Below are 27,551 nucleotides of genomic sequence, written 5' to 3'. Positions count from 1 at the left end.
ACAAGCAGACTCAGACCTGGGACCTCTGGAGCTTATTACAGGTACTGCTACAGCTTGAGCTAAAGACCAGCTGGTTTTCAGCACAAGCTGTAGAAGACACTTATTCTTTCTCTGTGATGTGGTCTAGGTACCACTACATGGGACATTCTACCACACATAGGTATGTGGGTTACACCAGCAGCCCGAGCCCCAGGGACCCCACCCGTGGGGGTGGGAGAACCTAGGCAGCCCTGCAGCTAGGAGCTGGCTGGCATCTGCAAACCCTCCCCAAAAACTTGGTGACCCCAATCCTGACCCAAAAGGGACTTGCAGGGGGCTCACAAGATTACTTTAGGGGGGTCATGGTATTGCCACCCTGATTTCTGTTCTGCCTTCTGAGCTGGGCGGCCAGAGAGCAGTGACTGTACTGCTGTCCAGGAGCCCAGCTAGCTCCGAGGGCAGCACCCCGCAGCAGCAGAACGGGGTGGTATTCCCATACCCACGTCGCCCTTACTTCTGCACTGCTGCCTTTAGAGCTGGGCAGCTGACGCCATTACATGTAACGTTTTAAAAGCCTGTGACCTTGACATTGACCAAAACGGACCCGATTTGATAGGCCCCTGCACAGCACTGAATTCTGCCCCATTGGCGGCTTATCCAGGGATCCCCCTGCTGACGCCTGTGCCCTTCACAAAGATGGCAGTTGGGCTCTCCCGGCTCCTTCTGAATGCCCCTCTTTAAGATGGCGTCCGCACTCTGCCCCCGCCCTCCCCGGCTCGCAGTGCGATGAGTGCCCCGCACAAAGATGGCGCCTCCTCTTTATTCTTCCTGCCCACCCCACGATGAGCATGCCCCTCATAAAGATGGCGGCCGCTGCGTAAGTGACGTTGTGCCGTGTACACGGAGGGACGGCAACCAGCTCACCCCGGAAGTAGCGGTCGTGGGGCCGGCTGGCGAAGGCAGCTGCAGTGGGGGTGCCCGGCGTCTCATGAGGACCCGAAAGGTGAGGAGGGCCTGAGACTGTCTCGTGGAGCGGAGCTGGCCAGGCTCCCCTGGGAGGGGGCTGCACGGTCAGAGCTCCCCCGCCCCCCGTTACCTCTGTGCTACACGGAGCTCCACTCCCCGTGCTCCATGGAGCCCGAGTTTTCCCCTAGTCAGAGCCCCTCCCCGTTCCCAGAGCTTCCGCAACCAGCTGTACCCTGCGCCCCACAGAACCGCAGCTCCCCCAACTGGCTTCCCCACATGGCACCCAGCCTCCGCCTCCCACAACCAGCTATTCCACCCCCCCGCACCCCATGCGGACCCCTAACCCCCGTCCCATTAGAATTCCCCAACAGTGCTCCCCACGGTTCACAAATCTACCCCCCCCGACCACCACCACGTGGAATATCGGCTTCCCTGCCAACTCCTGCGCCCCACGGAACACCAGCTCCCCCAGCCAACCCTCTGCCCCCCCGCAGCGTGCCCTCTGTCCCCCACAGTGTGACCCTAAGCAGCTCCCTCCTTCCCACAGTGCTCCATTTCCCCCGTGCCACAAGGAGCCCCAGCCTCTCACCAGTGCTCCCACCCTGAGCGCAGTGTGTGCTTCACCTCCATAGATTGCCCCCCGCATCAGAACACACACCCCGATTGCCCCAGTCTTCCCATGTGCTTATTGTCCCCACAGACTCTACTCAATCTACATCTCCTTCTCCGGAGCACTCCCATGTCCTGCCCTGTGGGAACAAATGCTCAGGACAGAGGTGGAAGCTGGTGTGGCAGTATGCTGCAGTTCTGTGGCTTCACTCCACCCAAGACTGGGTTCTTGCACATTCTCTCCTGCTCTAACCACTTCTAATTCTTGGTGGGGAGTAGCAATCTCCTGCTGCCTTATGTCCTTACCTAAATGGCAAGTGGGCTCTGCCCTGCAGTTCTAGAGAATTGTCATGGCTGTGTGCAGAGCTGCTGTCTGAGACTCCTTGTGGTAATGGATGCTTCTCCTGCTAAAGATTTAACAAACCCCCCACATCTCTCCTGCATTGTAAAACTGCATCTGGTTTAGCTTGCAGACAGAGTGCCAACTTCAGTATACCAGGAGGATGGAAACAATGCAGCCACCCAATCTTCATGTCCTCAAGAAGTTGATCTTTGCAAATCTACAAAAACAGTGTGCTTGGTAGGAAAAACCTATTACTTTTGCTGCATGAAATGTTTGAACATTCCATAACTGCATTTTGCAATAAGCTGTTCATTTTGGAATATTATTTAGGTGATTTTTGACATTTAGTAAGGCCATGAAAATAACATTGTGCAGATTTTTTAGTTTTTACAGAGGCAAAGTGGGTGAAGTAGTATTTTTTTGGTTGGACCAACTTCAGTTAGTGAGAGGGACTAGCTTTTGAGTCACCCAGAGTTCTTATTCACTTTTGGGAAAGGTACTCCATGTCACAGCTAAATGGTAAGGAACCATTCAGCAGCAGAAATTGGTCCCGTAAAAGATATGATGTGACCCACCTTAATGTAAGTACAGTTATCGAGAGGAAGGGGAGGTGGAAATAAATATGTATAAAAGACATGCCTTGTATTTGAAATTAATGTTCCATATATCAATATATTAAACATTCCTGGCTGTATTCTTATATGTGCTTGTTACTGTGGATGGGTCAGTAATTTGAGGTCTTGCAGATGAGATACAACTAATCCCAATTCCTCAAGTTGTTAAGGATATGAGAATGGCAGTGGTGTTTGGGATTTTTTTAAGCAATTAGTAATGCATGCACAGAAATAAATGCTTTGGTACCTTTTTACTCTAGAAACAAGTTTTTTGCATAATGTGTTGATATTGTGATTGAACTGTCCAAGTTTTGTATTGTAAAATCTAGGGAATGGTTCTAAGGCAACAGCATACTAGAGTGGAACACACTGGAAGTGAAATCCTGTCTTCCTCTTAGCTTCCATATTGGCATTTAATCAGTTCAGGAGGGTGGTATGTATGTGTGATAGGACTCCAGTAATATGGAGTATCAACTTGCAGTTTATAAAGTGATAACTTATTTTTCCTTTAAACACAGAGTATCAAGGCTTATAATGGCAATAATGAATAGTTAGGGCATTTTTCCTTTCACTTTGACTGCTAAGGTTAATGACTCTCTTCCTTCAGCAAGTCACTAATAGCTAGGAAATAATGTGCTCCCCTCACAATTCTCACTTTCTGTAGAGAGTTTTAGCTATAACAAGTGCAGTGTGGCCTTGTTATGACTGCTGTGAGAACCACAGCTTTTCTGAGGTTTGTAATCTGTCTAAAAACTGCGAGGCTTTTTTTTTTTTTAAAAAGCTTCTAATTATAAACAGGTACAGAATGAGTATCAGTGTAATAAGTTTAGCCTGAAAATTGTTGAATACTTTTTCAGACTTACTGTATTTATATCATGGTCATGCAAAAACACCATTGCGGGAACAAGTTTATACATCTTGAAGTCATTTTTTTTTCCAGATGTGTTGTTCACAGCATAAAGTGCACTGTGGTAAACCATGGGTTTAGGTACTGTTCTGTGAACTCCTATATAATACCTATCTCATAAATAGGGTGTATAAAGTTCATTTGGTTATGCTAACTGTGAATAACATGAAATATCTGATGGCTGGTAATTATTCACATGCTATGTTAGTTCTGTGATTTCCATGGGAAGATATTTCCAAACGGTTCTCAATTGTTTGTAGTTTTATGAAATGTAATTGCATCAAATTTTAAACCTACTCTTAATCATAAAATCAACTTTCCTTAAGGATATAGCTTTGGATCAAACTACAGCCCTCTAGAGAACACTCACTGCTCACTTCATTAAGCTATTCAGCTTTATATCCAGCCTGTCACTAATTAAGTCTATTGTTTGAAGTAGACCTTAAATCTTCTTTCTTTGTGATAGGCTTCTTCACACAAAGCAGCTGACAGACGCCCTTCAAAGAGGCTAAAATGTGAAAAAACTAATCTAGTGAAACTGGATTTACAAGAACTTGTATCTGGAAATGGAAATATTTCCCTACTGAAAGAACCAACAGAAACATCTGATGAGGCTAACCATTTGGGAGACTTGGTTAACCCCAATATGAGGCCTTTGCAGGGTAAAATGAAAAGTGCTCCAAAGATTAATGAAAATATGCAGGGGAATGATGATGATATTTCCATAAAACCATCTGCACAGAAAGAAAATAGCTGCCCATCAAAAAAACAGGAAAGTGAAACTTTCCTGCAAAACCATACCCCAAATGTGGAAGAGGAGAGCAGCTGTGGAACTGCATTTTCAGATGAGTCTGGACAGGAGACCATGGATCTCCAGAAGAAACCAATACAATTAGATAATAGTGCCTTTTTGGATGAGGACAGCAATCAACCAATGCCAGTGGACCGATTCTTTGGAAACATTGAATTCATGCAGGTAAGAAAAATAAAACTCTGAAGTTTATTTTTTGTTGTTTAATTCTGTTCTTATGAACTCCTTTGTAGTCTGTGCCCAAAAAGTGTTAGTGGTGCAAAAACTTTCAATATTGGTCAAATTTACACTCATGTAGAGAAAACATTCTGAGCTATTGCACAGAGCTGTCTGAAAATCTTTCAGCTGAACAATTTGCTGGGGTTTTTTTTTTTTTTTAAAGGAAGTTTCATCTAAACTGAAATTTTGCAGGAACAGTTGATATTGACAGAAGACATCTAAGGCTATGTTTTGTCAACAAAAGTGGTGTTTTGTTGACACCTCCCACGGGCTCCTGCCTCTCCTCGGCTTGCAGAGCCAGGAAGCTAGCCAGGGCTGGTGCCCTCATCAGTTTCCGCACTTCTATTGGGTGGCAGCTGAGAGCATGACTCTCTGGGAAACTGCTCCTATCGGGTCAGTAGCCTGACTCTTCACTGCTGCCTGTGACAGAAGCAGTTTCCCCACAGCTGTCGGGGCAGCAGTTTCATTAATCTGAGATATGTGCAACTCAGTTGTGCATATCTCAGGGGTCTACTGTAAAAGCAAGCACCATACACCAAGGCAGATATTTTTTGCCCTTAGCATGAGCTCATATAAGTAGTTTCAGTAAACTCAACCCTGGACTGCTTGCTTCTGCTTTTACTTACGTGAATAAAGTCAGCTGTACGAGGATAGAGGTTAATGTCTAGTGTATACCAGTTATATAAAGTGTGAAATGTCTGTATGGGATGGCTGTTTGGTTGCTGTAACAGCTGGCTTTTGTTGATCTATCCTCTTTCTTAAAGGATCTCCCATCAGCTGCACCCACATGTACTGTTATGAGTAGGCGAGAACTTAGAAAGCTGCACTTCATCGCAAAGGAAGATGATGATGATGATGATGCACTTTAAGTACAGAATGCAAAAAAAAAACAAACTTCAAAGCTGTTTAAATTGTCTATTTTTCTATAAGTCTGAGATGGAGATCCTGCTATAATTAGCCATTCTACCCATCGTACCTCATGGCATGACATCTTTCTACAGGAGCCTTTCCTAGACAGAAGCTCTTACTTCTGTAGGAATCCTAGACAAAATGCAAAAATCCCGAAGTTGATTGTGCAAGAGAGTGTCTTTACTAGTGAATGTGGAAGTATGAAGTGTGTGGCGATTTAGAAGGCACATCTACTGATTTACCAGTTTAACAGATTTAAAGGACTTGTGGGTTTTTTTTTTAAATGAGTGAAGCAATTTTACTTTTCTTTTAAGAATAACAGCTAGTGGAATATTATGTAAACTTGAGCTCAATACAACACAGGTTGCAGTGGACTAACGTTGGTGATCTTAAAGAAAAATACCTTAAAATCAAAATGTGACTAACTCTTGATTGTTTATTAGTACCATATATGATGATCTTCAAAGGTGCCTACTAAGTAAGCTACTGGTACCCAATACCTAAGGAGTATATCCTGTATTCCATAGTTTAGTGTTACCGTTTGTTTACTTCTGAAATTAATAAGTTCAACTTACAAACCTTTAAATTCTAGTTGCGTTGGGAAAACTGATCGTGTACAAATGTCATTGTGGCTTTTGTGTTTTGTTTGTAGATGACCTGACACTTCTATTTGCAAACAGGAGAGCTATACTCTTTGCCTACTCAACAACTCCACCTGCCATGTGACACAAGCTCGACTTTCTCCCATATTACTAGTTGTAAAGATATACTGCAGGATAAATATTGCACTCATTTATACCTATATAGCCTCACTTTTTTTCTTTGCTTGGTTTACACAGCTATTACTGATGGGATCTCAGTAATAATTGTGTTGATGCTTAAGAAGGAATGAAAATAATCTTTTTGAGCATTCCCTAGCAGTTTAGTAATAGGCGAATTGATGTTGGCTGTACAGAATAAGGATGGTCACTCTGATTTTCCCAGGTGACAGTGGTTTTTGGAAATTAGCAGCTTCAGGTGACTTCATGAAATTTGTTATTTCATTGAAAGTAGTAATTAGGCCATAAGCTTCAAGACTTATTTTTTTTAACTTGAAGTACTTACTCTCTATTTCTAGAATGGTAGGAAACACATCAGCAGATGGCTTACATAAACATTCATTTTCATGGCTATTGCCTATTAAGCATTTACAAAGCTGAACAAATTGTATAGAGCGTGTTCATTCACTTATCTTCATTTCATCTGATATGCTATTACTGTCAATGTCTTACTGCTTTGCTCTTTTCTAATGCAGTAATGTAAAGGCATTTAACTTTTTAAAATCGTGTGGTTCTCATTAAAACTAAACCTGTCTTTAGTCCCTACCAGCTTGTCCTTCCACCTTTTTGGGGATTTATTTGTGAACTGCTGTAACTCCAATGTATATTTAGGAGGAATAACATTTATTTGTAATAGCAGCATCTTGAAGGGTGATAGGAAATTATTTAGGGAACATAGTGTATAGACCACATTACATTTGTCATCAGACCAAGAACAGGATCTTCATTTGTTATATTTCCAAAAATGTCATCCTCAACTAAGTGTGTAGGTTGTTTTTATTTACAGTTATTAAAATATACTTTTTTTTTAACAAATCAAAACAGTTATGTTTAAAAGTTAATGGGGACAGGTAACTATTCAGACTGCACTCAACTGTATAGCAGCAATGCTGAATGCTTATTTTCTGAGCTTTATTCACATTTTTGGTATATAATAAAACTTCCCTGATTTGAACAATAAAATGGTACTTTAGTACTAATCATACCCTACTGATATTTAGAGTAGCTGTTCGAGGAGGAAGAAAGAGAGGAGCAAATACATGAAGAGATCTCTCCAGATCAGATAGGCGTGTTGTGCACATAGCATAAGTGTGACCAGTGCTTCACAAAGTGTAGATACACAGCTTTGTGGCCAACTATGATATTCTAGCCTGACCAATTTATATTTCACTCTCAGAAGTGGGTTTTAGTTCATTTGATTTTGCACTAGTTGCCTGTGGACACGCTCTCCTGTAAAGTTATGTACAAAGCAAAAGATGCCCGAGTTCTTTATTAAACAAATATATAAAAATACATTGAAGAATTACATTTACATAATTCCTGAGAATTCGGTTGACAAGAGGTGGTCTTTTCAAAAATAATCACATGTTACTACATAATTAAGAGGTGAGGTAGAGAGGAACACAAACATGATTATTGGAAATACCGAACAGACAGGACCTTTACTAATAACTTTTCTCATGTACAACACTGCAAGAAAAGCAGCCAAGGAAGCTGAAAGATAGTATTTAAAAAAATAAAAGGGGTGAGGGGGGGAACATGAACCAAGAGAAGACACAACACCCCAACAGAATATTTTTAGAAAAAAGTGTGTAAGATAAGTTATGTTGAAAAATGAGAGTTGGCAGTAGTTTATAGTGGAGATCACTGAGACGTGAGACTGGGAATAACTCTGCCACTGCCTGTGCACAGCAGTGGTCTTTGGTAAATATAAGGCACAGGAACTGTTTGCCCAGATGTAAACTCTGTAGAACTTAACTACCTCACAAAATTGGTGGCATGGCTTAATGTTTAAACTACTATTTAAGTGCACTGGTGTTCCAGAGTGCTAGGCAATTACTGATTTGCAGAAATAACTCAACTTTTGGTTTCTTGGACCTGCATTTCTAATGTAAGAAAAATCAAAGCCTGAATGGGTAATGGGAGATTAAGCCCTTCTCCTCGCAATCCGATCTAGCTTTGAACGTGTTAAGTCTTTAATCTTCTGGCAGTGTGTGGTCAGTTAAGGATATCTTCTGAAGTATTTAAGTACAGGCCCTAATGAATATAAGGGGAACTATACTTCTAACTTCCTGAGGCCCTCCTTCAAATTCTCCCCTGATATTATTTAGTAGGGGCCATACTATACAATTCTTTCCATTTTTGCCACTAGAGTATGAATCTCTCTAGTCTGAAACTCTTGGGTTTGGCACCACCCACGGACAGGCATGATTTTAGTTAGCTGGATGTCTACATCTACACTACAGAGATCTTTCAAAAAAAGCTCTTCCAGATCTCTTCTGAAAGAGCTTCTTTCAAGAGTGTGCCACACACAAAAAAGCAGATCAAAAGAGTGATCTGCTCTTCCAAAAGAGAGCATCTACACAGCCTCCACTCTCTCAAAAGAAGGGGCCAGGGACTGAAAACTCAGACGTTTTTCGAAAGAAGGGCCCTGCGGAGTGTCCATGCACATTTTCTTGAAGCAGGGCAGGACGAGTGATTCTGAAAGGAGTACCACATTCTTTCGATTTTGAAATAACATTTTTTGTGTCTAAATGCTCCATGGGCTCTTTCAAAAGATGAAGCCATCATGAATGTGGTCAAGTTTCCCATGGTCCCATAAAGTTTGTTTACAGCCACCAGTCCTGGCTCTCAGTTTTCTGTGCTGTTATTTAGCTCTAATTTATCCTAAATGTCTGAGTCCAGCAAACAGTGGAATTGTTGGTAATGCTGCTAGACAATAGTGACCTCCCACAATTTGGCAAATTCTCTGGTTCAGTGTTCAAGTCTCAAGGTGCCAGACAAGAGAGGTTTAATCTGTACTACAAAATGGGCCAGGACTGAATTGGTCAGACAGGAAACTTTTTCCAGGCAGCAATGTGGTCTGGCTCCACATGAGTTGGTTGGAAAAGGGTTTGGTGCAGTAGGAACCTAGTGCATGAAAAGTAGAAATGACACAGTTTGATGGCAGCCATATCTCTAAGGAATTTAGCCAGAAGAGATCAATCCATGCTGTTCTTTCACTAAGAATTTCAGAAATATTTAAAAATAGTGTACTTTCATATAATTTAGAAGACTACAGCAAAGAGCCCCCTCAGGGAAATCACTTTGAGACCTTCTGCCTATTATTTCTTTTTCTGTATATTTTAGTTCTGTCACAGGTGAGATTATGGCTGATTTTCTTATGGCAAGCAATGTGCACTAATTTTAGATTATCCAGCGTAAATAGCAACCGATAGAAGTATTCCCAGTCTACTTCCCTTCCATCTTGTTCTTTAACAGCTTCTGCTAGCGTTGGGACAATGGTACGTTTCTTCTCTATTCTGTAATATAAAATGAGGAGAGCATTTCATGTTGTTGGCAGTAGCAATTTTTTTTTTTTTAAGAAACCATGTACTTGCAAAAGGAGTGATGGCAGCTGATTGATGATGTGCCGACCTATTCCGGGTCCCGTGGGGTTTGATACAGCATGGGGAGTCAGGTGGCCCGGGACCGACCACCCCACCTCTATAGCAGCCTTATATAATGTAGCAGCAATATGTGATTCAGTGTATCTACTTTAAAACCTGGGTTTCCACAGTATTATGAGTACCAGGAACAATAACACTCCGATTGTGAACACCACAATGCCCTGTGGCTGTTCTAAGTCCCAGTACTTCTCTATACAGCCCCAGCTAGTGGTATTTACCGATAGTGACTGATTCATTTATTCATAACTACAACTACTTAACACTTGTCTGAAATATATTTATTTATTTGGCATAGGCTAAACACTAGGTTACATATAGCTGTATATAATTACATGTGACTTACCAATAACATCCAATGCTCCCATATGTTACCAACAACTATGTTACAGTGGCCCTTCAAGTCAGAGATACGGGTTGGCTGGGACCTTTCGTGGTGGTGACGTCCAGGTGATCAGGCCGGGGTCTGCTGTCTGGCCTGGAAGATGCTATCCTCCGCCTCGTGTCCAGGAGCCCACACCCTTATTCCTGCTAAATCACCTTTTATACTGTTTATTACTTGGGGGGTTCAATACCTGGCCAATTAAAGCGTTTGTTACCTAATTTGGGCTTTCTATCCTCCCGGTCTGTCAGAACATGTTACAAGATTTCCTCTGTCCTTGGTCATTTTCCGAACCTCCCCCTGGAACCCTCTGATATTGCACAACCAAGATGTTCTCTTTGGGGGCTTCCAGCTACTTGCCCCAGCTGTTCTCTTTGGGGACTTACTATTTGCTTGTCAGGATGTTCTCTTTGGGGACTCTCCAATTACTTGTCAACTTTCTGATTTCTTTCTCCTGACCTGGCTTTAGGCCACCCTGCCGTTGTATGATAGCGTTCCAAGATGGAGTGTATGGTCATTCTGCCTTGCGAGTGAGGCTCGGCCACCAGGTGCTCGTGCTCCCACACTGATCTTTTAGGCCGTGTCTACACTGGCCAAAAACTTCGAAATGGCCAGGGGCCTTCGAAGTAGCCAGGGTCCTTTCGAAAAGGAGCCCCGTTGGGACGAGCCGCGTCAATTTCGAAGTGCCGCGGCCGCCCGCATGCTAATGAGGTGCTGAATATGTATTTTAGCACTTCATTAGTAAACTTCAAAATGGCCATTTGTGTGGTCATTTTGAAGTTTCTGGCTAGTGTAGACATAGCCTTAGTGATGTGTAATATTTTTCTGTACAAATATTAGGATGAGTGGTGGTGGTGGTGGTGGTTTTTTTTAAAATTCGAATGGTAGGTACTTAGCATAAGTAATGTGGACCTGTAAAAGTTTTGCACACATCCTCATGGTGCCTCTAGCTGCCTGGTTGTGGGAATTAGCTCTTCCAGGTCTTGAGCACCCTCCTGTGGCCAGTCTCTCACCTGCTATTACTCGCTTCTCCCAAATCACCACCACTGCATGGTGTCCTGCTCTGTGTCCTCCCAGGCCCCAGCATCCCCTTCCACTGGGTATTGCTGTACTGCAGTGCCTGCATTCTGGGGTCCCCCTGTCCCAGGGAACCTGGTTACCCAAAGCCCACTACTTGCCTCAATGACTGTCATCCATCCTCTAGCTCAGGCATGGGCTATAATTTTCAGTGGGGTTCCAGTCCATCAATGTAGTCAGTGGTCAGGGACCAAACTTTTCTACAACATTAATGAAGGAGGGGCAGGATCTTGGAGTATGGGTGTGGGACAGGACTGGGGTACAGAAGGGATTGTGGATTCTAGGAGGGACTTTGGATGCAGAAGGGGGTTCTGACCTGGGGCAGGAGGTTGGAATGACAAGGGCAGGCTCTGGCTGGGAGGTGCTTACAATAGGTGGGTCCCTGCTAGTTGCCAAGCAGGACTCTTGAGTAGGCTCCTCAGCTTCTGCAGCGCCACGTGCTGTCCATGTCCGCAAGCACTGCCCTCTCAGCTGTGAGGAGTGTGTTGGGGCAGGGGCAGCACACAGAGACACACACACCCTTCACCTTGGGGTGTGCTGCACAAAGAAACACATTGAGCCCAGCAGTCAGCCACTTTGAGTGGTGTGTGGAGCGTGGCAGCTAATAAGCCCACCTGAAGGTTCTGCTGTGCAGTGGAGGGCTAGAGCTAAGTGTTTGGGAGGTTGGATCCAGACCATGGACTGTATTTTCCTGCCCTTTCTCTAGCTCCTTTCAGGGACAAAGTGCAGTCAAACTTGACATGCTCCTCATGGGCAAGCTGGGGGGAGGACTTTCTGCCTATTTATAATCCAGCTGTCCCTCTTCAACCCTAGTACTGCTCAGGCCTTTACAACAAGGTTCAGCCTGGTAGTTTGCCAGGCTGGGGCATCCCAGGTCCTTCTGCCCTTCCTGAGCACTGCTCTGTCCAAGGCCCCCTTATTTGCATCCACAAGGCCCTACCAAATTTGTAGCCACGAAAAATGCATCACTGACTGAAATCCGGCCTTTTGCGTGCTCTCACCGTATTATACAGATTTCACAGGGCAGATCAGCATTTCCCAAATTAAATTGCCTTCCGTCAAAAGATTTACACAGCTGAAATAACACATCTTATAATTCTATGACAGGGAAATTGACCAAAATTGCCTGTGAATTTGGCAGAGCCCTCTGTGAGAATCCTCTCTCCAGAACTGGAAAAGGATTAACTTCCCCCTGCTCTACACTGGGGTCTAGCTTGACTCTAATTGGCTGCCTCACACCCTCTCCTGATTGGCTCCTGGGACAGCACTCTTCCACAACATTTTAATCCGTTATGCGCTAGTGTAAGGCAGCAACACCACCTGAGGACCCTACAACTCTATCTAATTTCTATGTGCGTAACGCCTGAAAAAGCTTTTGGGCGGGGCAGAAATGGAAGAGAAGTGTCAACTGTAAGTTAGTTGAGGGGTGTTTGTAAGACACAGTGAAATTGAGGGGTAAAATAAATGCGGAATGACTGTCATACTGATTGTAGATTTCTATATTGCTATCCATTGCTGCAATGTCTGAGTACCTTCCATCTCAGTGGATTTTAAATAGAACAAGCTGACCAACTGTGGTGGGGCTCAGGGGTCCCCAAGCTCTGTACCCCATCTGCAGGCAGGAGTGACTCATTTAGCAGGTATAATAGTGAGTTTGTTAGCCAACAGGGCACAGCATTGTACAGAGGAGTCAGTGCAGCAGACAGACAGACAGTCCAATCCATGCTGGGGAGAGGAGGCCCCGAGGGGGCCCCCCGAGCAGGGGCCTTGCCTCCTCCTTTGTCTCTCTCTCCCCCAGCCCGGACTAACTGCTTTCCAACTCCCATTTCCAATTCAAACCCCTTGGGCTCCACCACCTCCTTTGTCTGCAGTCCAGACATCATACATCAATGTCAACACATCACATGGCTCTTTCCAAACATTCAGTACATGCAAGGCCTCCCTCTGTCACTGTTCAGTACATGATACAACATTTGGTACATGGTACAATTGCATAGCTCCTGGTAGCAGCACCCATTGGTTACAGCAGTCAGGGTAAGAACAAACCCACTGCAATTATACATTTACATTTCTCTTCGGTATACCACAACCTTTGCATAACATCCTTGAGAATCTGGCATTTTGGGGCTAAATGGCTGAGGCCTTTCTTTGCACCAACACGTTCTAATCTTCTCCCTGGGCCCATGGGGTGGAAATCTGATCTTTCTGGGTCTACCCTCCCTTCTAACAAGAGCTTGGCCACTGTTGATCCTCAGCATGACGTCCCCTTCCCAGCCAGTCTGGGTATTTGCATACCAGACTGCTTTCTGAAAGTTGTTTTGAGAGTCCCAGACACAGAATCCACATGAAGGAATCCCTGTTCATCCCTTACTGGCCCACAGCTCTTTTGTTCTTCCACCTCCAACTTCTGCCTCCCCATGGAATCAGAAGTGGAGTCCATTAGTGTTTCCACCATCTGGAGACGGAAATGCTGGTACTCTCTTGCGTCCTACAGATATTGCCTGTGCAGCTGTTTTACTTGGTTATCACAAGGCTGCTCACATTCCCTTGATAGTTTTCACTTTATTAGGACCAACTTCCAATTCCTGAGAAACGCTTACACTGCCTGCTTTGGACCCTTCCAGAGCACAGCCAGTGGTTTCACCCTCAGGTAGGTCCTGGCCATCAGGAGCTGAAACAAACTTCTCCACAAGCAGAGGGATAGCTCTGGTGCTTACAGACAATCACTTTTCCTGTTCACTCTCCTTCCCTTCACTCCCACTTTCTGCAGTCCCTACGGATTGCTCAGGAAAAGTTTCAGGGAAATTCTCTTCCTCAAGAGCTCCCCCAAACAACAACTCACTCTTGTCTGGCTCCACAAGGGCACTGCTCCCTTGAGCCACAACCAGCTCCTGGGTTTTACTTACACCCAAGATCACTTCTGGCTCATCAGGCGGATTCTCACATAATCCCCCTCCACGTAGACAGCTAGTATAACTACACAAAAGGTTAGGATCACTTCCCTCCTTTCTGCTACCAGCTTCTTTATCTTCATCAGGCACCATAACTCCATTGCCAGTTTGCTTTTCCTGTGTCCTGGCTAGAGGATGACTCTGGTCAGACAGAGTCCTCTCACCCCCTCCCAGTAACACCTAAGCATCAGGCAAAGAACAAGTACCAGAATCATCTTGTCTCTGGGATTCCCTGATGATACTAACTGGATCAGACCAAGTTAAAGCATCATCCTCCCTGAGAGAGACAGAGGCAGGCCCACTTCCTATTTGGGCTTCAGCTGCACTCAGATCCAACTCTGGGATCTTGGACCCATCTCGAGCCCCCACAGGCTCAGAGAAAGGATTCACTTCCCTAGAATCAGAAGCACCATTTCTTGCACCAAGGACCAGCGTCCTTATCAGGGACACCACTGCCCATCCCAGAGCCATTCCCTCTGTGCTAGCCCCCATGGCTGGATTCAGAGTCACACCTGGAATGTTCTTTCCTGGTGGTTCCCTCTCCAGCCACCCCAGGCTGGGGAATCTTCCTCAGACAATGGACTAGTTTCCTCATTGGCACCTTTTTAAAATGCAGGCTCTGCTCTCTCCCCAGGCTGCTGCTGCTGTTCAACACTGACAGACAGTCAGAGACACACTCCTTTGTCCTAGCCCCCCTGGCTGGTCTCGACACACACCCAGAAGGTGAGGCAGCTTCTCTCACAGACAACTTGCCATTCCCAGTGGACAAGCTGCTTTCCTGCACAGACACCCTTCCTCAGCCCAGACCTGGAAAACTTTTCGCAGGCCTGTCTTGGCTGCTAGTAGACAATGGGTTAGAATCGCTCCTTCCCTCTTTGAACTGTGGCAGGCCACTTGGTTCAGAGCTCCATGCAGTCCAGGGTTCCCTGCCTCAATCTGGGCTCATCCCTGCAGGAGTTTTCTTAACCCTCAGCTCTGCCGTTGTACATCCACACTGCCTTGTCCAGCTCCTTTAATCTTGATTCAGTTTCCGGGTGCTGCTGCTTCACAGTGGAGTTGCTAAGCATGGTTGCAGGCTCACAGGCCGATGCCCTCTGCACCCCACTATTCCTGGAAGAATCCCTTCAATGTGCCAGACTCCTTGCAGGTCACAAGCTCCCTGGGGTTAAGCTGTAGGCCCCTCTGCCCTGTGGGTCAGACTCCAACAGACTCCCAGAGGAACCCCTTCTTCGATGTGACAGCCGTTGTCAAGGACCACGAGCACACTCTCTTGGAAAGAACTCATTCAGCGAGTCAACCTCCTTGTGGGTCACTTGTTCCTGGGGGTTGGGCCCTCGGCCCCTCCGGCTTCTGGGGACAACTCCAACAGACTCCCAGGAGTTAACCCCTCCTGGGGTGTGACACCCCCTCTCAATGACTATGACCGCAGTTGCTCAGGTTCAACCACAGGCCCCTCCGCCTTGGGGAACTGCACCTCACTGCCCATCAGCACATCTGGTCTCGCTAGCTCCCCTTCTTCCTCCTGGGCCCCCGTCACTCACTGCTGGATGCTCCATCCTCGGGGTGCAGTAGATCCCACTTCTCACACCAGTGTGATGGGCTTGAGGGGTTTCCAAGGTCTGCACCCCATCCACAGGCAGGAGTGACTCTCACTCAGCAGGTAGAACAGCGGGTTTATTAGCCAACAGGACACAGCATTGTACAGAGGAATCAGTACAGCAAGCAGAGACAACCAGTCCAATCCATGCTGGGTAGAGGAGGCCCCAAGGGACCCCCAGAGCTGGGGCCTTGCCTCCTCCTTTGTCTCTTTCCCAGCCCACACTAACTGCTTCCTAACTCCCAGTTCCAGTTCAAACCCCTCAGGCTCCACCTCCTCCTTTGTCTGCAGTCTAGAGGTGTCACCTGGTCGCCTCGGTTACGCTCAGCAGGAGCCCCACACCCTCTGTGAGACACACACCTATCCCCCGCTATATCACACCAACCATCAGATAAAAACAAGTTGGATGGTAACTTATTTTACACTGAAAGTAAATAGTATGTAACAGGTATGTTTGGTCTAATGTTTTATACTTACATATGATCAAGATTCCATGTACTGAAGAGGATTCTGTTCTCCCTGTTACCATAGGGATTGATGGAATGTTTATACAGGCAGTAATCCCTGTCAAAAGGACCCTGTAAAAAGATGAAGGCAGTGAAATCGTATCCACCCAGCAAAATGTACTCATTGCATAGGAAAGGATATGGCAAGAATGAGGACTGTCCATCGAGAAAGTTTCCCTTTAGAAATACTAGAGATGATTCATGCAAGCTGTGATAACTGCAGCCCACTTTTAAGTTTTAATCATTCTATCCTGCAAGATAAACAACTAATGCCAGTAACCTAACCGAGGCTTGCATTTAAATAGTCTCTCTTTCTTCAAATCCCATCACTACAGAGCATGCCAGCACTTGCTGCAGCAGAGAACTCTGGCTAAGAAAGGACTGCAAAATGCGTGCTAATGTAGTAGGTGAATGGGGAACAGATCTTACTATGGTGGCACTTCCAAAAAGGATTTGAAAGCTAGTTCTGAGGCTCTCCTATTGTTGCTGATTTACAACAATTTATGGATGAGGGGTTCAGGACACAAGTTTTTTTTAGCTTAGGCAGGGCATGAAACAAGTCCTCTTGTCCTCATGCCCTGCTGAAAGCCTAAATGAAATGTCAGTCTAAATCAGACATTTATTTAAATGAAATACTAAATCCTGGAAAGCCCCCCTCCCCTACTAAGGTTTGAATTTGTTCAGCAGTATGACAGTCAGCAAAGAGACAGTGTCAGTTCAAAAACTGTTAAATAGGTTACTCCCATGATTATTTGAAGAGGTAATCTGTCACAAATTTTTCTCAAAAGTTGGATGTGCTAAAAGTAACTAGTCAATTTAATGTTCAGTGCTGCAATGTTTAAAATACTACTCCAAAAATCAAAACAAAACCAAAACAGTTGTTGGTCTCATTTCAATTTAGTAAAAACACCAAATAACTTTATCCAAGAACAAATTCGGCTGGTAATATCCTTTACTCGCTGTAGGAAGGTAACTTGTTTCTCTTCAGTTTAATAGTTTGCAGTGCTCAGAGGCTTATTCTGCCTTTAAATGTATAACTCCCATTACAATTTCTTTTCATGAGCATAGCACATGAAATATACCTTACATTCACTTATTTGTCTTAGAAACAGTCTCTTACTTGACAGGAGAACCATCCATCAGTAGTGCAGAGGCGGACCTCCTCCTCCTCTCTTCTGTCAAAGTAACAGCCATTATATTTAACAGACTTCAGTTTATCCAACATAAAGTCAGTTATTCTTTTATATTCTGCTTGTGCTGCTGGATGAACAGCTGACGTATAACTGCTAACCTTTAAGGAAATAAAAAGCACTATATCATTCCCAACTCAGACAACACCTACTATACTGTGAATCTACTTCATAAATCCAGTAGATTTAAATGTAAAAAATAGTTCCAGGGCTGCTTATAGATTTTTAAAAAAATCAGCTGTTCAGGTCTAATGTAAAGATTTATTTTTAATAACTTGAAATGAACCTATATTCAAAACGGCCGTTTTTACCTCTTTCATATAACTTCGTATTCTGCTTTCACAACTGTATCTCATGTAACTTGATTTATTCTTAAATCGAGACTCTATACCTAAAAGAAATTTAAAAATGTTTTATGACTTTCTTCTTATACAAAAAAATCTCAAGCTGTTTTACTTGGCTGAACTCTGGCTCCTCTTCTTCATGAAACAAAAGCTGTGTCTACATTACCACCTTCCTTCGAAGGGAAAATGGTAAGTAGGGTGTTGGGGGTTTACTAAGGAAGTGCTGCGCTGCATACGCAGCACTTCATTAAGCAAATTCCCCCCCGTGGCAACTATGAAGTTTTAAACTTCCCAAGGCCCTACTTATCCTCCCTTCAAAGGAAGGTGGTAGTGTAGACACAGCCAAAGTGAGTTTACTTGTTTATTTGCTTTGCTTCCCTATTCATAAGGTAAGTACTCTGAACCCAAAAATGCATTATTTTGGCCTTGTATACATTGTTTACACTTTGTAAATTATACAGCAGTCATTGCTCTTGATGTGCCTATAGCTGAAATATGTTTGATTCCAGACATTGCTGGGACATCTAAGGGAATATCTCTCAACGTGAACACAAACATAAATCAGAAACATCTAAAAACTAAAGAGTTGCCCAGAGACTGTATGTGTGGAAAAAATGGGAGGAAAGGGAGAGGAATAACTGACAGATCTACTGAACCATGCAGCAGTGTTCCAGGAAGATAGTGGGTCCCCTTCACTTGAGTCATTTTAGAAATCTCTTTCAATAAAGCACAGAGGAATCGAGGACATAGACCCTATATTCTGATCAAATCAAAGATGGAAAAAAATTTAAATTATCGGTTACACTGCAGATAGATTTAACTGTTATTCTGATACAGAACTTACCTTCAAACCACTTTCTGTCTTCCTCTCTGCTTTCTGCCAAAATGTTCTCACTTAGTGTTTGAATGAAATCCACTAGAAGCTTTTGTCTCCTTGGAGCCTGTTCATCTGATAGCAACTTTTGTGCAGCCTCAACAATGTCATCTTTTTGTGTGTAGCATGTGTTTAGGAAGTGATCTATGTCACTGACAACTGTAGTGTTAAATGATGAAAAAATTCAACTTAAGTAGTTTGAAATGTGTTTCCAGTTAGGATTTTGGTTTGTTCTATAAAATAAGCCTACTGTAATCTGCATAAATAACACTTTAAAAGGGTATTATGCTATTTTTCAACATGGATATAGTTATTAAAAGTTAATCCAAAACTCTTCTATTGACCTTCTAGTCTTTTATAGGAAATCTAGGAACAAAGGGTTTTCAGGACAAATTTCCATCACCTTTTTCCTGCTGAATAGTACCTTGGTCTGAGGGGCCCCCTGACTTTGACATGATGGCAGGGGGAGTAAGATTCCACTCAATGGCTGTTTCTACACTAGCACTAGCACCTCTCCCTTCGAAACGGGTGCTAATGAGACATTTTGGGATATGCTAATGAGGCACTGCAATGAATATGCAGTGCCTCATTAGCATAATAGCACCCCCGGCACTTTGAAAGTGCCGCTTTCTATCATGTGTGGCTTGTCTACACAGGATCCTTTTCGAAAGGACCCTGCACACTTTGAAATCCCCTTATTTCTATAACCAAATAGGAATAAGGGGATTTCGAACTGTGCGGGGTCCTTTCGAAAAGGACCCCATATAGATGTGCTGCACAAGATCGAAAGCAGCCCTTTTGAAGTGCTGCAGCCATCCTTATGCTAATGAGGTGCTGCGTATTCACTGCAAGACCTCATTAGCATATCCCAAAGTGTCTCATTAGCATCCCCCTTTTGAAAGGGAGGTGCTAGTGTAGACAAACCCAGAGTGAGTAAAGGCACCTTGAATTTTATTCTGCACCTGTTCAAGAACCTACCCAGCTCTTCTCTACCCAAGTAACCAACTCTGGAAAAATGAGGGAAATGTCTTTTAACAATACTACCTTAGTATAGTAACATCACTAATTAATAAGTGTGTGGCCCATTTTACACACTGGCAGGCTTTACAAAGTCATATTGAGCAACAGTTGAAAAAAAGAGAGATAAAACCCGATTGATTCCTTCCAGTTGGAGATTTAAAATGTGGAACCCTGTAAGTTGTAAGACAAATGGATACAACTTTCCCACTTACAACCCTGCCAGGTCTCCCCTGGAGCTAGCAGTACAAGGTCTGTATTCTCTGGAATGTGGTGGAAGTAACCTTCAGTCAGTTCTGTCCCATCCTCATACAAACAGAGCCGGCAGTCAGGAGAAGAAAGCTGTTCACGAGCAAACAGACAGGCAAACACTGTCACTTTAATAAACTGAACCAGGAAACAAACACAAAGAAAACTAACAGAGAGGAAGCCATGCTAGTCTATACGCTATCAAAACAAAAAGCAGTCAAGTAGCACTTTAGAGACTAGCAAAATAGTTTATTAGGTGAGCTTTCGTGGGACAGACCCACTTCTTCAGACCGTAGCCAAGAAAACTTTACAAGTGACACCTGCTAAAAGAAATAACCAGAAAGCTGCAAATGCTAGAGTCTAGCACCCCCTGGCCCCTCTGCTCGTACAGAGCAAGCACAGCAGGGTGCTGAGACAGATATTTTAGAGCAAAAGCTTCCGTGGGCGAAGACCTGCTTTATCAGACGCATGAGTGGGGGGCGAGGGAGTTTCAGAGGAGGACTGGAAGCCAACCATTACAAAAGCAGTTTGCCCACTCTTGATGTTCACATCTCCACATTAGCTACTGATAGTGAGCCACGTCCCCCCCTCCCCCCAACTGATCTGATCTCTCGATGTTCACTACTCCATATTAACTGTTGATAATGCGCCACATCCTCCCTGACTGAACTGACCTTGTCAACTCCGGCCCTCCCCTTGACTGAGACTCCCTCTTTAAATCCACCTCTGGAACCCCCCGCTCATGCATCTGACGAAGCGGGTCTTTGCCCACGAAAGCTTATCCTCCAAAATATCTGTTAGCCTACAGGGTGCCACTAGACTTCTTGTTGTTTTTGGAGACAGACTAACACGGCTCCCTCTGTGACACTCGGAGCTCCGATCCGACCCTCCCGAGCGCATTAGCAGATCGCGGCAGTTGAGCTATTTCTCAGACGGCTTTTCTCTGCGAGGGGCCATCAGTGCTACAGCGGGGCTCTGCACGCCTCGCTGCCCAGCGGCTGGGGCGGACACACCCGGCTGCACGAGGTGGGAGCCCTGCACTGCACTCAGGGTGGGGGGAGGCAGGAGGAGGCTGTTCGAACAGGACCGGGGGCGTGGCCGGCAGGCCTGCGGGCTGTGCATCCCCCCTCCCGCAGCCCTGGGCAGGCGCTGTGCCTGGCCGAGCTCGCGGCGGGTGGGCGGCTCTCGCGCAGCCGGGCTCGCGCAATGGGGCTGGGGGGGTTAAACGCTTGTGCAGCCGGCTCGCCCCCATGCCTGCGCGCGGACAGCACCTGCAGCAGCTTGCCCCCCTTGCGCCGCAGCTCCAGCAGGCTCCTCGCCGCCACCCCGAACTTGCGGGGGTCGCGCAGGCTGCGGATCTTGAAGGCTCTGGGCCGCGGGGCCATGGCGCAGCCGAGAGCTGGGCCCGAGCGCCGAGCTGGTTCCGTTTGCGCATGCTCACAGACGCGCAGCCCTGCTCCCGCACTCCGCAGCCAGCTGGGCTGGCGCATGCGTAGATGCGGCCGCCCGCGCGATAGTGCGCCGCGCATGCGCGGGGGGGTGCCCTAAGCCGGTTGCTATGACAGTGGTGGCCCTGGTGATGGAGCTGGAGTGAGGACGAGTAGACCGTGGCCGGGGAGCGTCGGCCCGCCCGGGGTCTGTCATGCCCGGGTAAGCGGAAACGTGCGCTTGTGCCCGGCTGCGCGTCCTGTCGGTCTGGCCCTCACCCGTGGTATGAGCAGCTCCGGCCCGACTCTGGGCACCAGGCCCCTAAGCCTAGGCAGGGCTAGGCCTGGCCCCCACCGCTCCTCGGGCTCAGTCCGCTGCCGGAGCGGCCCGGCTGGCTCCTCCCCCGTGACGGGCCGGTGCTGGGGCAAAAGCCCCTGTTCGTCACCTCCGCCAGCCGCCGGCGCGGAGCTGGGCTGGGACGGCGGAGAGGGGCAGCAGCACATCTCGTTTGTCTGTGACGCCCTCGCTGGAATCTTTGCAGAGTTCTTGTTTGGCCGGCACGCCGAGCCCAGGGCCCGGCCCGCCGCCCTCCCCCCTCGTCCGGCCGGCACGCCCGGCCCAGGGCCCGGCCCGCCGCCCTCCCCCCGGGGCGCCCTGGAGAGCGCGCCTGGTTCTCAGTGCATGAACTCCTGCACCTCGTCTGTGTCCGGCTGCTGCGTGCAGGCCGTGTCAACAAGCTCTCCTGCCCTGGCTCTGGCTGTGTTTTGTTCTGAATAGGCACTTATTTGCATGTATTTTACCACGTGGAGTCCTGTAGCACCTTAGAGGCTGAGGTGATGCCCTAAGCTTAGTCTCTAAAGTGCGAGGCTATCCGTCAGGTATATTCTACATTCACAAGAAACTAAATGTTTCCCTTTAGTTTTCACTTTTATTTTGTGGGGGTGGATAGGAGGGAGTTTGTGATATGGTAGTGCCTGTTAGAAATGTAAGTTACTTTTTTACCTCTGGTCTTGTGGGGAATTTCAATCTGGAGGTCTTATAATGCCACTACTAGTAAAATAACTTTGGATTGTGAAAAAACATTAAAAGTGATGATTTTCTTACACTAGAATTAGACTGGACTGTCTGCCCTGAGCTGATTGCAGAATCAGGGGCTCACTGATGTGGTATTCTAGATGTAATACTTTGTTAATACTGGCCCCTGTTTGGTGAGCCCAGGGCATGATGAAGCAGTTTAGAAGCATAGCAAAATGAATTTTCCTCCAGGAGAACCCTCTTACCCTGTGGATGTGGATAATAGTGATGGGTGAACTGGGTAGCCCATAAGAGAATGTGTTCTGTGGCATTTAATTTGCTCCAGTCACCAATGCATTTGTTCAGGTTGTACTGTTTAGTTTATTTTGTGGTTTTGGGTTCACACTCCCACTATTCTGAATGTATCTTATTTTAATCTAATTATGATATATTTTATTTACTTTGTCAGATATTATAGATAATTTGTTAACTTTCAAAGCATAGTGCAACTAGTGACAAAGAACTTGTGAGAGTTTCAAATCAGGTGAAGAATTTTGAGGCAGCAACTGATGAGAATTAAGGTGCTTTACTTTAGACCTTGTCATATTTGTAAGCAACATTATGTTTGCGGAGCGTTTCTTTTGCAGAGTTCATGAGCTTTACAGGAGGAGGAAACACCACCTCTTTCTGCTGCCTACTGGTTGTGTAAAATTACAATGTGCTCAGTTTTCAAAGATAAATGTAATACTAATAAGTTACTTTGTTGCCAAGTAACCTGTTTGCAGACCAGTCAAGTAATGGAATGACAGATGTGTTTTATAGTCATTGTAGGAAAGCAGGTGTTACATGTTAGCTCTATATCAGGGATCAGCAACCTTTCTGAGGTGGAGTGCCAGAATTTGACCTTTAGACTTGTATGTATGGTCTGAGTCCCAGTGATACTTTTAAAGTCACTAATAGGCCTACTTACAACAACTTCATTAACAGATAACAGAGCTTTACCACTTAGGTGATGGTTGGTAGCACTAGTTGGTCTTTTGTTGATCCACCGGTGGCATGGCTTTGAATAAGCTTCTGGCTGCAAGGGAGGTGGGGGGTGGAGTTGAGGGACTGAAGTCCCACCTTGCATGCCGATGGAAATCGGCTCGTGTGCCACTATCGGCACCCATGCTGGGGGTTGCTAAGTCCTGCTCTGTATGCTTTTCAATGCGAAGGAATTCAGTTTTAAAAGATTACTAGCAGATGTTTCTGGCATTGATCAGGTCTTTAAATGAAGTAATATTTTAGGAAAATAAAAGAAAAATGTGTATGCTTTATTTCAATGATTGTATTTTTCAAAACTGAAAGAACATGAAGGCTGGCAGTAGGGTTCAAGGCTGAAGGGGGCAGAAGGTGGGTCATTTAGGGTAAAGAGTTGGGGTGGGCAGAGGAGGTTCAAGACAGGGAGGTGGGAGGGCCTTACCAGGGCTGCCTGTGATCTGTGCTCACTTCTGAATATGTTGAACACCACAGGTCCCAATACTGATCTTTGGGGGACTCTGCTGTTTGTTGTAAAAACTGACCATTTATTCCTACCCTTTGTTTTCTATCTTTTAACTAGTTACTGGTTCATGAGAGAACATTCCCTCTTCTCCCTTGATTCTGTTACTACCTCTGGTGAGAAACTTCACCAAAGGCTTTCTAATAGTCTGTTTCTAGTTTCTTTTAAATTTAAACCTGTTGGTTAAAATGCTTTGAATTCTTAAAATTGTGTCATCACTAAATAGGTCGTGATACTTTTTGTTGGCTCTCACACTTAGGTGGATATGGAAACTTGGTCACCTAAATACAATTAGATCTGTATAAAAATAGTTTACTATACGGAAATACTGAAACTGTGCTTAAGGCAAATACAGAGTTCCCTTTGAGTTTGGAAATTTTAATGGCTTTATTGAACAATGCTTGTAAAATTAGCTAAAACTAACACCTTTTTAACATTACTGGGGTTTGATAGGATTTAGTTTAAAAAGCTGATGTGCTCGTATTTATTCAAGAAAGTTCCCATGAAAGTCATCAATAATTTTGTCTAAGTAAAGACTGCAGGAGTGGGTTATAATTGTGTAGTTGTAGCTTTTATAAAATGGATTAACTTAATTTTAAAAAGTTATTTGGTTTGATCAGCTCAACTGTACAGAATGCCACACAAAATTGGATTTGTGGTTATCAGTTCATCAGGACATGAAGATGGCTTCAGTGCAAAAGAACTGATGGTTCATGCACCAACAGTCAATGGATGGAGATCACCAAGGTACTGTCAGTGGGGGAAAAAAACTGTATTAAGGAATGTGTCTGTAAAATAAGAGAAGTTATTGTATCATGGGTATCTAATGACATTAGAATAATCTGAGATGGAAAATTATGATTTTACGTAATTGCCAGTCTTTCAAGATCACAGTTTAACAAAATCCAGCCCTAGTTCTGAAAACTAATCCAGGCAGACTCTTGAGTCCACATGACATTCCATCAGAGTCAGCTGCATGGGTCTGTCTGCCCCAAGCTGATTGCGGGGTGAGGGGCCTCACTGGTTGAGAGTTTCAGATGTAATACTGCTTGTGATTGCTAGAGCTGAGGGCACTGGCTGCTAGGAGTCTGGAAGAGCAGGAAACGGGAAGGAGGAGGAAGGGATTAGCCTGGAGCTTAGTAAGAACTGCAAAATGGTACAGCAGCTTTGTAAAGAGGTTTCACTTTTGTAAATAAAGTTCTGTTGAAGTTTGTTAGTACCTTGCTTGCATTATAAAACAATTGGTTGTTAGAGCAATAGATGAGATTGTTTAGTTGCCTTTCATCCCAAACAGCTGTTACCCCTACCCTACCCCCCGCAAAAATGGCGTGTTCTTAAAATGGATACCAATAACTTGAAATTAGCCCATAAAAAAAAAAGAAAAAGGGTTTGAGTGCTGCATCTGCCTGTGAGTCACACTGCCAGTTCTTGTGGGTTTGCAGTCACTTGCCTTATCTAATTTTTAAATGCTTTTTTCTCCATTGTTATTGCTTGACAGGCCCATACGGACAGCAGGGGCACTTGTCTATACAAACTGTTATTAAATACACAAAGTAAATTGAAAGAAAGAATCCCCCTACTCCTCACCCTATTCAAAAAAAAAAAAAAAACTTGCTAGAGTGATATTAGTAGGGCTGCACATTTTGGGGTGCCTAACGTGAAATTTGAAACAGCCGCCATCCTGCTGAGGAGTTACTACTGAGGAAAGGCAGTGGGAATTGGAGAATGAGCTGACACTACATTCACCCCACAGCAAAAGCTTGTTTCCTGTTTCAAAGGGTTGGGCCTGCCTCCCAGGTCTGTGTTTTCTAACCTATTACATAGGGTTGTGAAGTCACAGAGATTTGGTCTAACTGACCCTCTGTTGTGAATGGTACTATGACTTTGCACACCAGGCAGCAATGTCACTAAGTTTGGGGAGCCCTCTCAAATAAAGGGACCTAGGCAAGCTGTCCTTCCTATGTACTTCCTTCCCAGTACCTCCTTCCTTGCTCTGAATCCCTTTCTCCCCCACTCATGCATCTGATGAAACGAGTCTTTGTCCATAAAAGCTTATGTTCCAAATTATTTATAACAGAGATGTAGCCGTGTTAGTCTGTATTCCAACAAAACAAAGCAGCAGAAATATAGCACTTGTAAAGACTAACAAAATGATTTATTCGGTTATGAGACCAGTGGGTCTGTCCCACGAAAGCTCATAACTGAATAAAATATTTTGTTAGTCTTTAAACTGCTACATTTTCTGCTGTTTTGTTTTCTCCAAATTATCTGTTAGTCTATAAGGTGCCACAGGACTTGTTGTTGTTGAAGATATAGACTAACTCAGCTACCTTTCTGATACTTCCCAGTATGGCTCTGCACGTTAAAGCTTACTTGTAGCAATAAGAGTGAAACAATTTTTAAACAAAATGAGATTCAAGTGGGCAATAACTCTTTGATGACTTGAAAGTTTTCTTTACTTTCAGGCTCTGCCAGTATCCACAAGAAATCGTCCTTCAGATGGTGGAGAGATGTCGAGTTCGAAAGTTGCAATTACTTGCTCACCAGTATATGATTTCAAGCAAAATTGAGTTCTACATTAGTGAAAATCTGCCTGAGTACTTTGCACCGTATCAGTCAGAGAGGTTTCGCAGATTGGGGTAGGTCAAAAAATGCTAAATTTTAGAATTATAGTATAGTAGAACTAGAAGAGACCTTGAGAGGTTATCAAGTCCAGTTCTCTGCCCTCACAGCAGGACCAAGTGCCATCTAGATTATCCCTGACAGATGCCTACCCAGCCTGGTCTTAAATATCTCCAATTATGGAACTTCCATAATCTCCTAAGGCAGTTTATTGCGGTGCTTAACCACCCTGACAGGAAGTTTTTCCTAATGTCCAACATAAGCCTCACTTCCTGCAATTTAAGCCCATTGTTTCTTGTCCTATCATAAGAGGTAAAGACAAATAATTTTTCCGTCCTCCTTATAACACTCTTAGGACTTGAAAGGTGCTATCATGTCTTCTCTCCGTCTTCTCTTTTCCAGATTAAACAAACCCAGTTCTTTCAGTCTTCCCCCGTAGGTCATGTTTTCTAGACCTTTAATCATTTTGGTTGCTCTTCTCTAGACCCTATCCTATTTCTCCACATCTTTCCTGAAATGTGGTGCCCAGAACTGGCTACAATTCTCTAGGTCTAATCAGCACAGAGTAGAGTGGAAGAATTACTCCTCGTGTCTTCCTCAGAACACTCCTGTTCATGCCTCCCAGAGCCATGTTTGCATTTTTGCATTAGGGTCACACTTTCAACTCATATTTAGCTTGTGTTCCACTATGACCCCTGGATCTCTCTTTTCAGCTCTCCTTCCTCGACAGCCACTTCCTTTTTTATATAGTGTCATTTTACTCTGAAAGGTAAGATATGACAACATGTATGTCAGTCAGGGATAAAATGTTGATATGATATTCTGCAAAGAGAGAAGGGAAGTTCTGTCTCCAGCTGCACCTGTGGAATGACCCAGTAACAAAGTTGTAATCAGCAGAATTGTGTAGCTGTAAAGAGAACAGAATTTTTCCATTGTCTTTGAGAACAGAAATGACAACTGTGTGGTTTTTTAATAAAAGCAGATATAGACATCTTACTAGACTTATTGACCAATATGGCTTGGTACACAAGCTGATATGTCATCTTTGTAAATATACATGTGAAACTATCACAGCTGTTAAAAGAAAAATCAGGAGAAAGTGCTGTGTCATTATTATTTATTTGTCCTGTGATAGCATT

At 44.7% G+C, this 27,551-nt stretch overlaps 3 protein-coding genes across 8 annotated transcripts in view; 2 read left to right on the top strand and 1 right to left on the bottom strand.

Moving 5' to 3' along the window:
• Nucleotides 1–851: 851 nt before the first annotated feature.
• C23H1orf174 (chromosome 23 C1orf174 homolog) lies at nt 852–6,721 on the top strand. 2 transcript variants are annotated; one of them, XM_075018000.1, is made up of 4 exons: nt 852–982; nt 2,021–2,134; nt 3,885–4,394; nt 6,010–6,721. In XM_075018000.1, exons 1-4 carry the CDS (start codon nt 968–970, stop codon nt 6,016–6,018), a joined length of 648 nt encoding a protein of 215 aa, XP_074874101.1. In that variant the 5' UTR covers nt 852–967; the 3' UTR covers nt 6,019–6,721. The 2 variants fall into 2 exon arrangements, with proteins under 2 accessions (XP_074874101.1, XP_074874100.1); XM_075017999.1 differs by lacking the exon at nt 6,010–6,721 and adding an exon at nt 5,213–5,325.
• Nucleotides 6,722–6,862: 141 nt separating this feature from the next.
• On the bottom strand, nt 6,863–21,252 carry DFFB (DNA fragmentation factor subunit beta). 3 transcript variants are annotated; one of them, XM_075017996.1, is made up of 7 exons: nt 21,080–21,252; nt 19,775–19,901; nt 18,513–18,701; nt 17,636–17,715; nt 17,255–17,425; nt 16,106–16,206; nt 6,863–9,477 (listed from the first exon to the last, which is right to left on the bottom strand). In XM_075017996.1, exons 1-7 carry the CDS (start codon nt 21,191–21,193, stop codon nt 9,258–9,260), a joined length of 1,002 nt encoding a protein of 333 aa, XP_074874097.1. In that variant the 5' UTR covers nt 21,194–21,252; the 3' UTR covers nt 6,863–9,257. The 3 variants fall into 3 exon arrangements, with proteins under 3 accessions (XP_074874097.1, XP_074874098.1, XP_074874099.1); XM_075017997.1 differs by having other exon boundaries at nt 19,844–19,901; XM_075017998.1 differs by lacking the exon at nt 18,513–18,701.
• Nucleotides 21,253–21,337: 85 nt separating this feature from the next.
• Nucleotides 21,338–27,551, top strand: part of CEP104 (centrosomal protein 104) — a 37,531-nt gene continuing 31,317 nt past the window's right edge. For all 3 annotated transcript variants that reach the window (XM_074975832.1, XM_074975831.1, XM_074975830.1), the window contains exons 1-3: nt 21,338–21,458; nt 24,411–24,537; nt 26,256–26,429. In XM_074975832.1, coding sequence (XP_074831933.1) covers nt 24,425–24,537; nt 26,256–26,429 — 287 coding nt within the window. In that variant the 5' untranslated portion in view covers nt 21,338–21,458; nt 24,411–24,424. The remainder of the gene's footprint in view (nt 21,459–24,410; nt 24,538–26,255; nt 26,430–27,551) is intronic.

The sequence above is a fragment of the Carettochelys insculpta genome, chromosome 23, assembly GCF_033958435.1.
Source record: "Carettochelys insculpta isolate YL-2023 chromosome 23, ASM3395843v1, whole genome shotgun sequence".
Taxonomy (NCBI): domain Eukaryota; kingdom Metazoa; phylum Chordata; order Testudines; family Carettochelyidae; genus Carettochelys; species Carettochelys insculpta.
Note: the sequence above shows the minus strand (reverse complement) of the source record. Positions and strands in the feature narration are given on the sequence as shown.

Bases quoted from the DNA above. Each gene is read 5' to 3' on its own strand.
- C23H1orf174 (XM_075017999.1), top strand. The intron at 2,135-3,884 runs GTAGGAAAAACC...TCTTTGTGATAG, and splicing joins CTACAAAAACAGTGTGCTTG to GCTTCTTCACACAAAGCAGC. The intron at 4,395-5,212 runs GTAAGAAAAATA...TCTTTCTTAAAG, and splicing joins GAAACATTGAATTCATGCAG to GATCTCCCATCAGCTGCACC.
- DFFB (XM_075017996.1), bottom strand. From the start codon at position 21,193: ATGGCCCCGCGGCCCAGAGCCTTCAAGATCCGCAGCCTGCGCGACCCC. The intron at 19,902-21,079 runs GTGCTGTCCGCG...GCTCGTGAACAG, and splicing joins AGGGGGGCAAGCTGCTGCAG to CTTTCTTCTCCTGACTGCCG. The intron at 18,702-19,774 runs GTAAGTGGGAAA...TTAACACTACAG, and splicing joins AGGGGAGACCTGGCAGGGTT to TTGTCAGTGACATAGATCAC.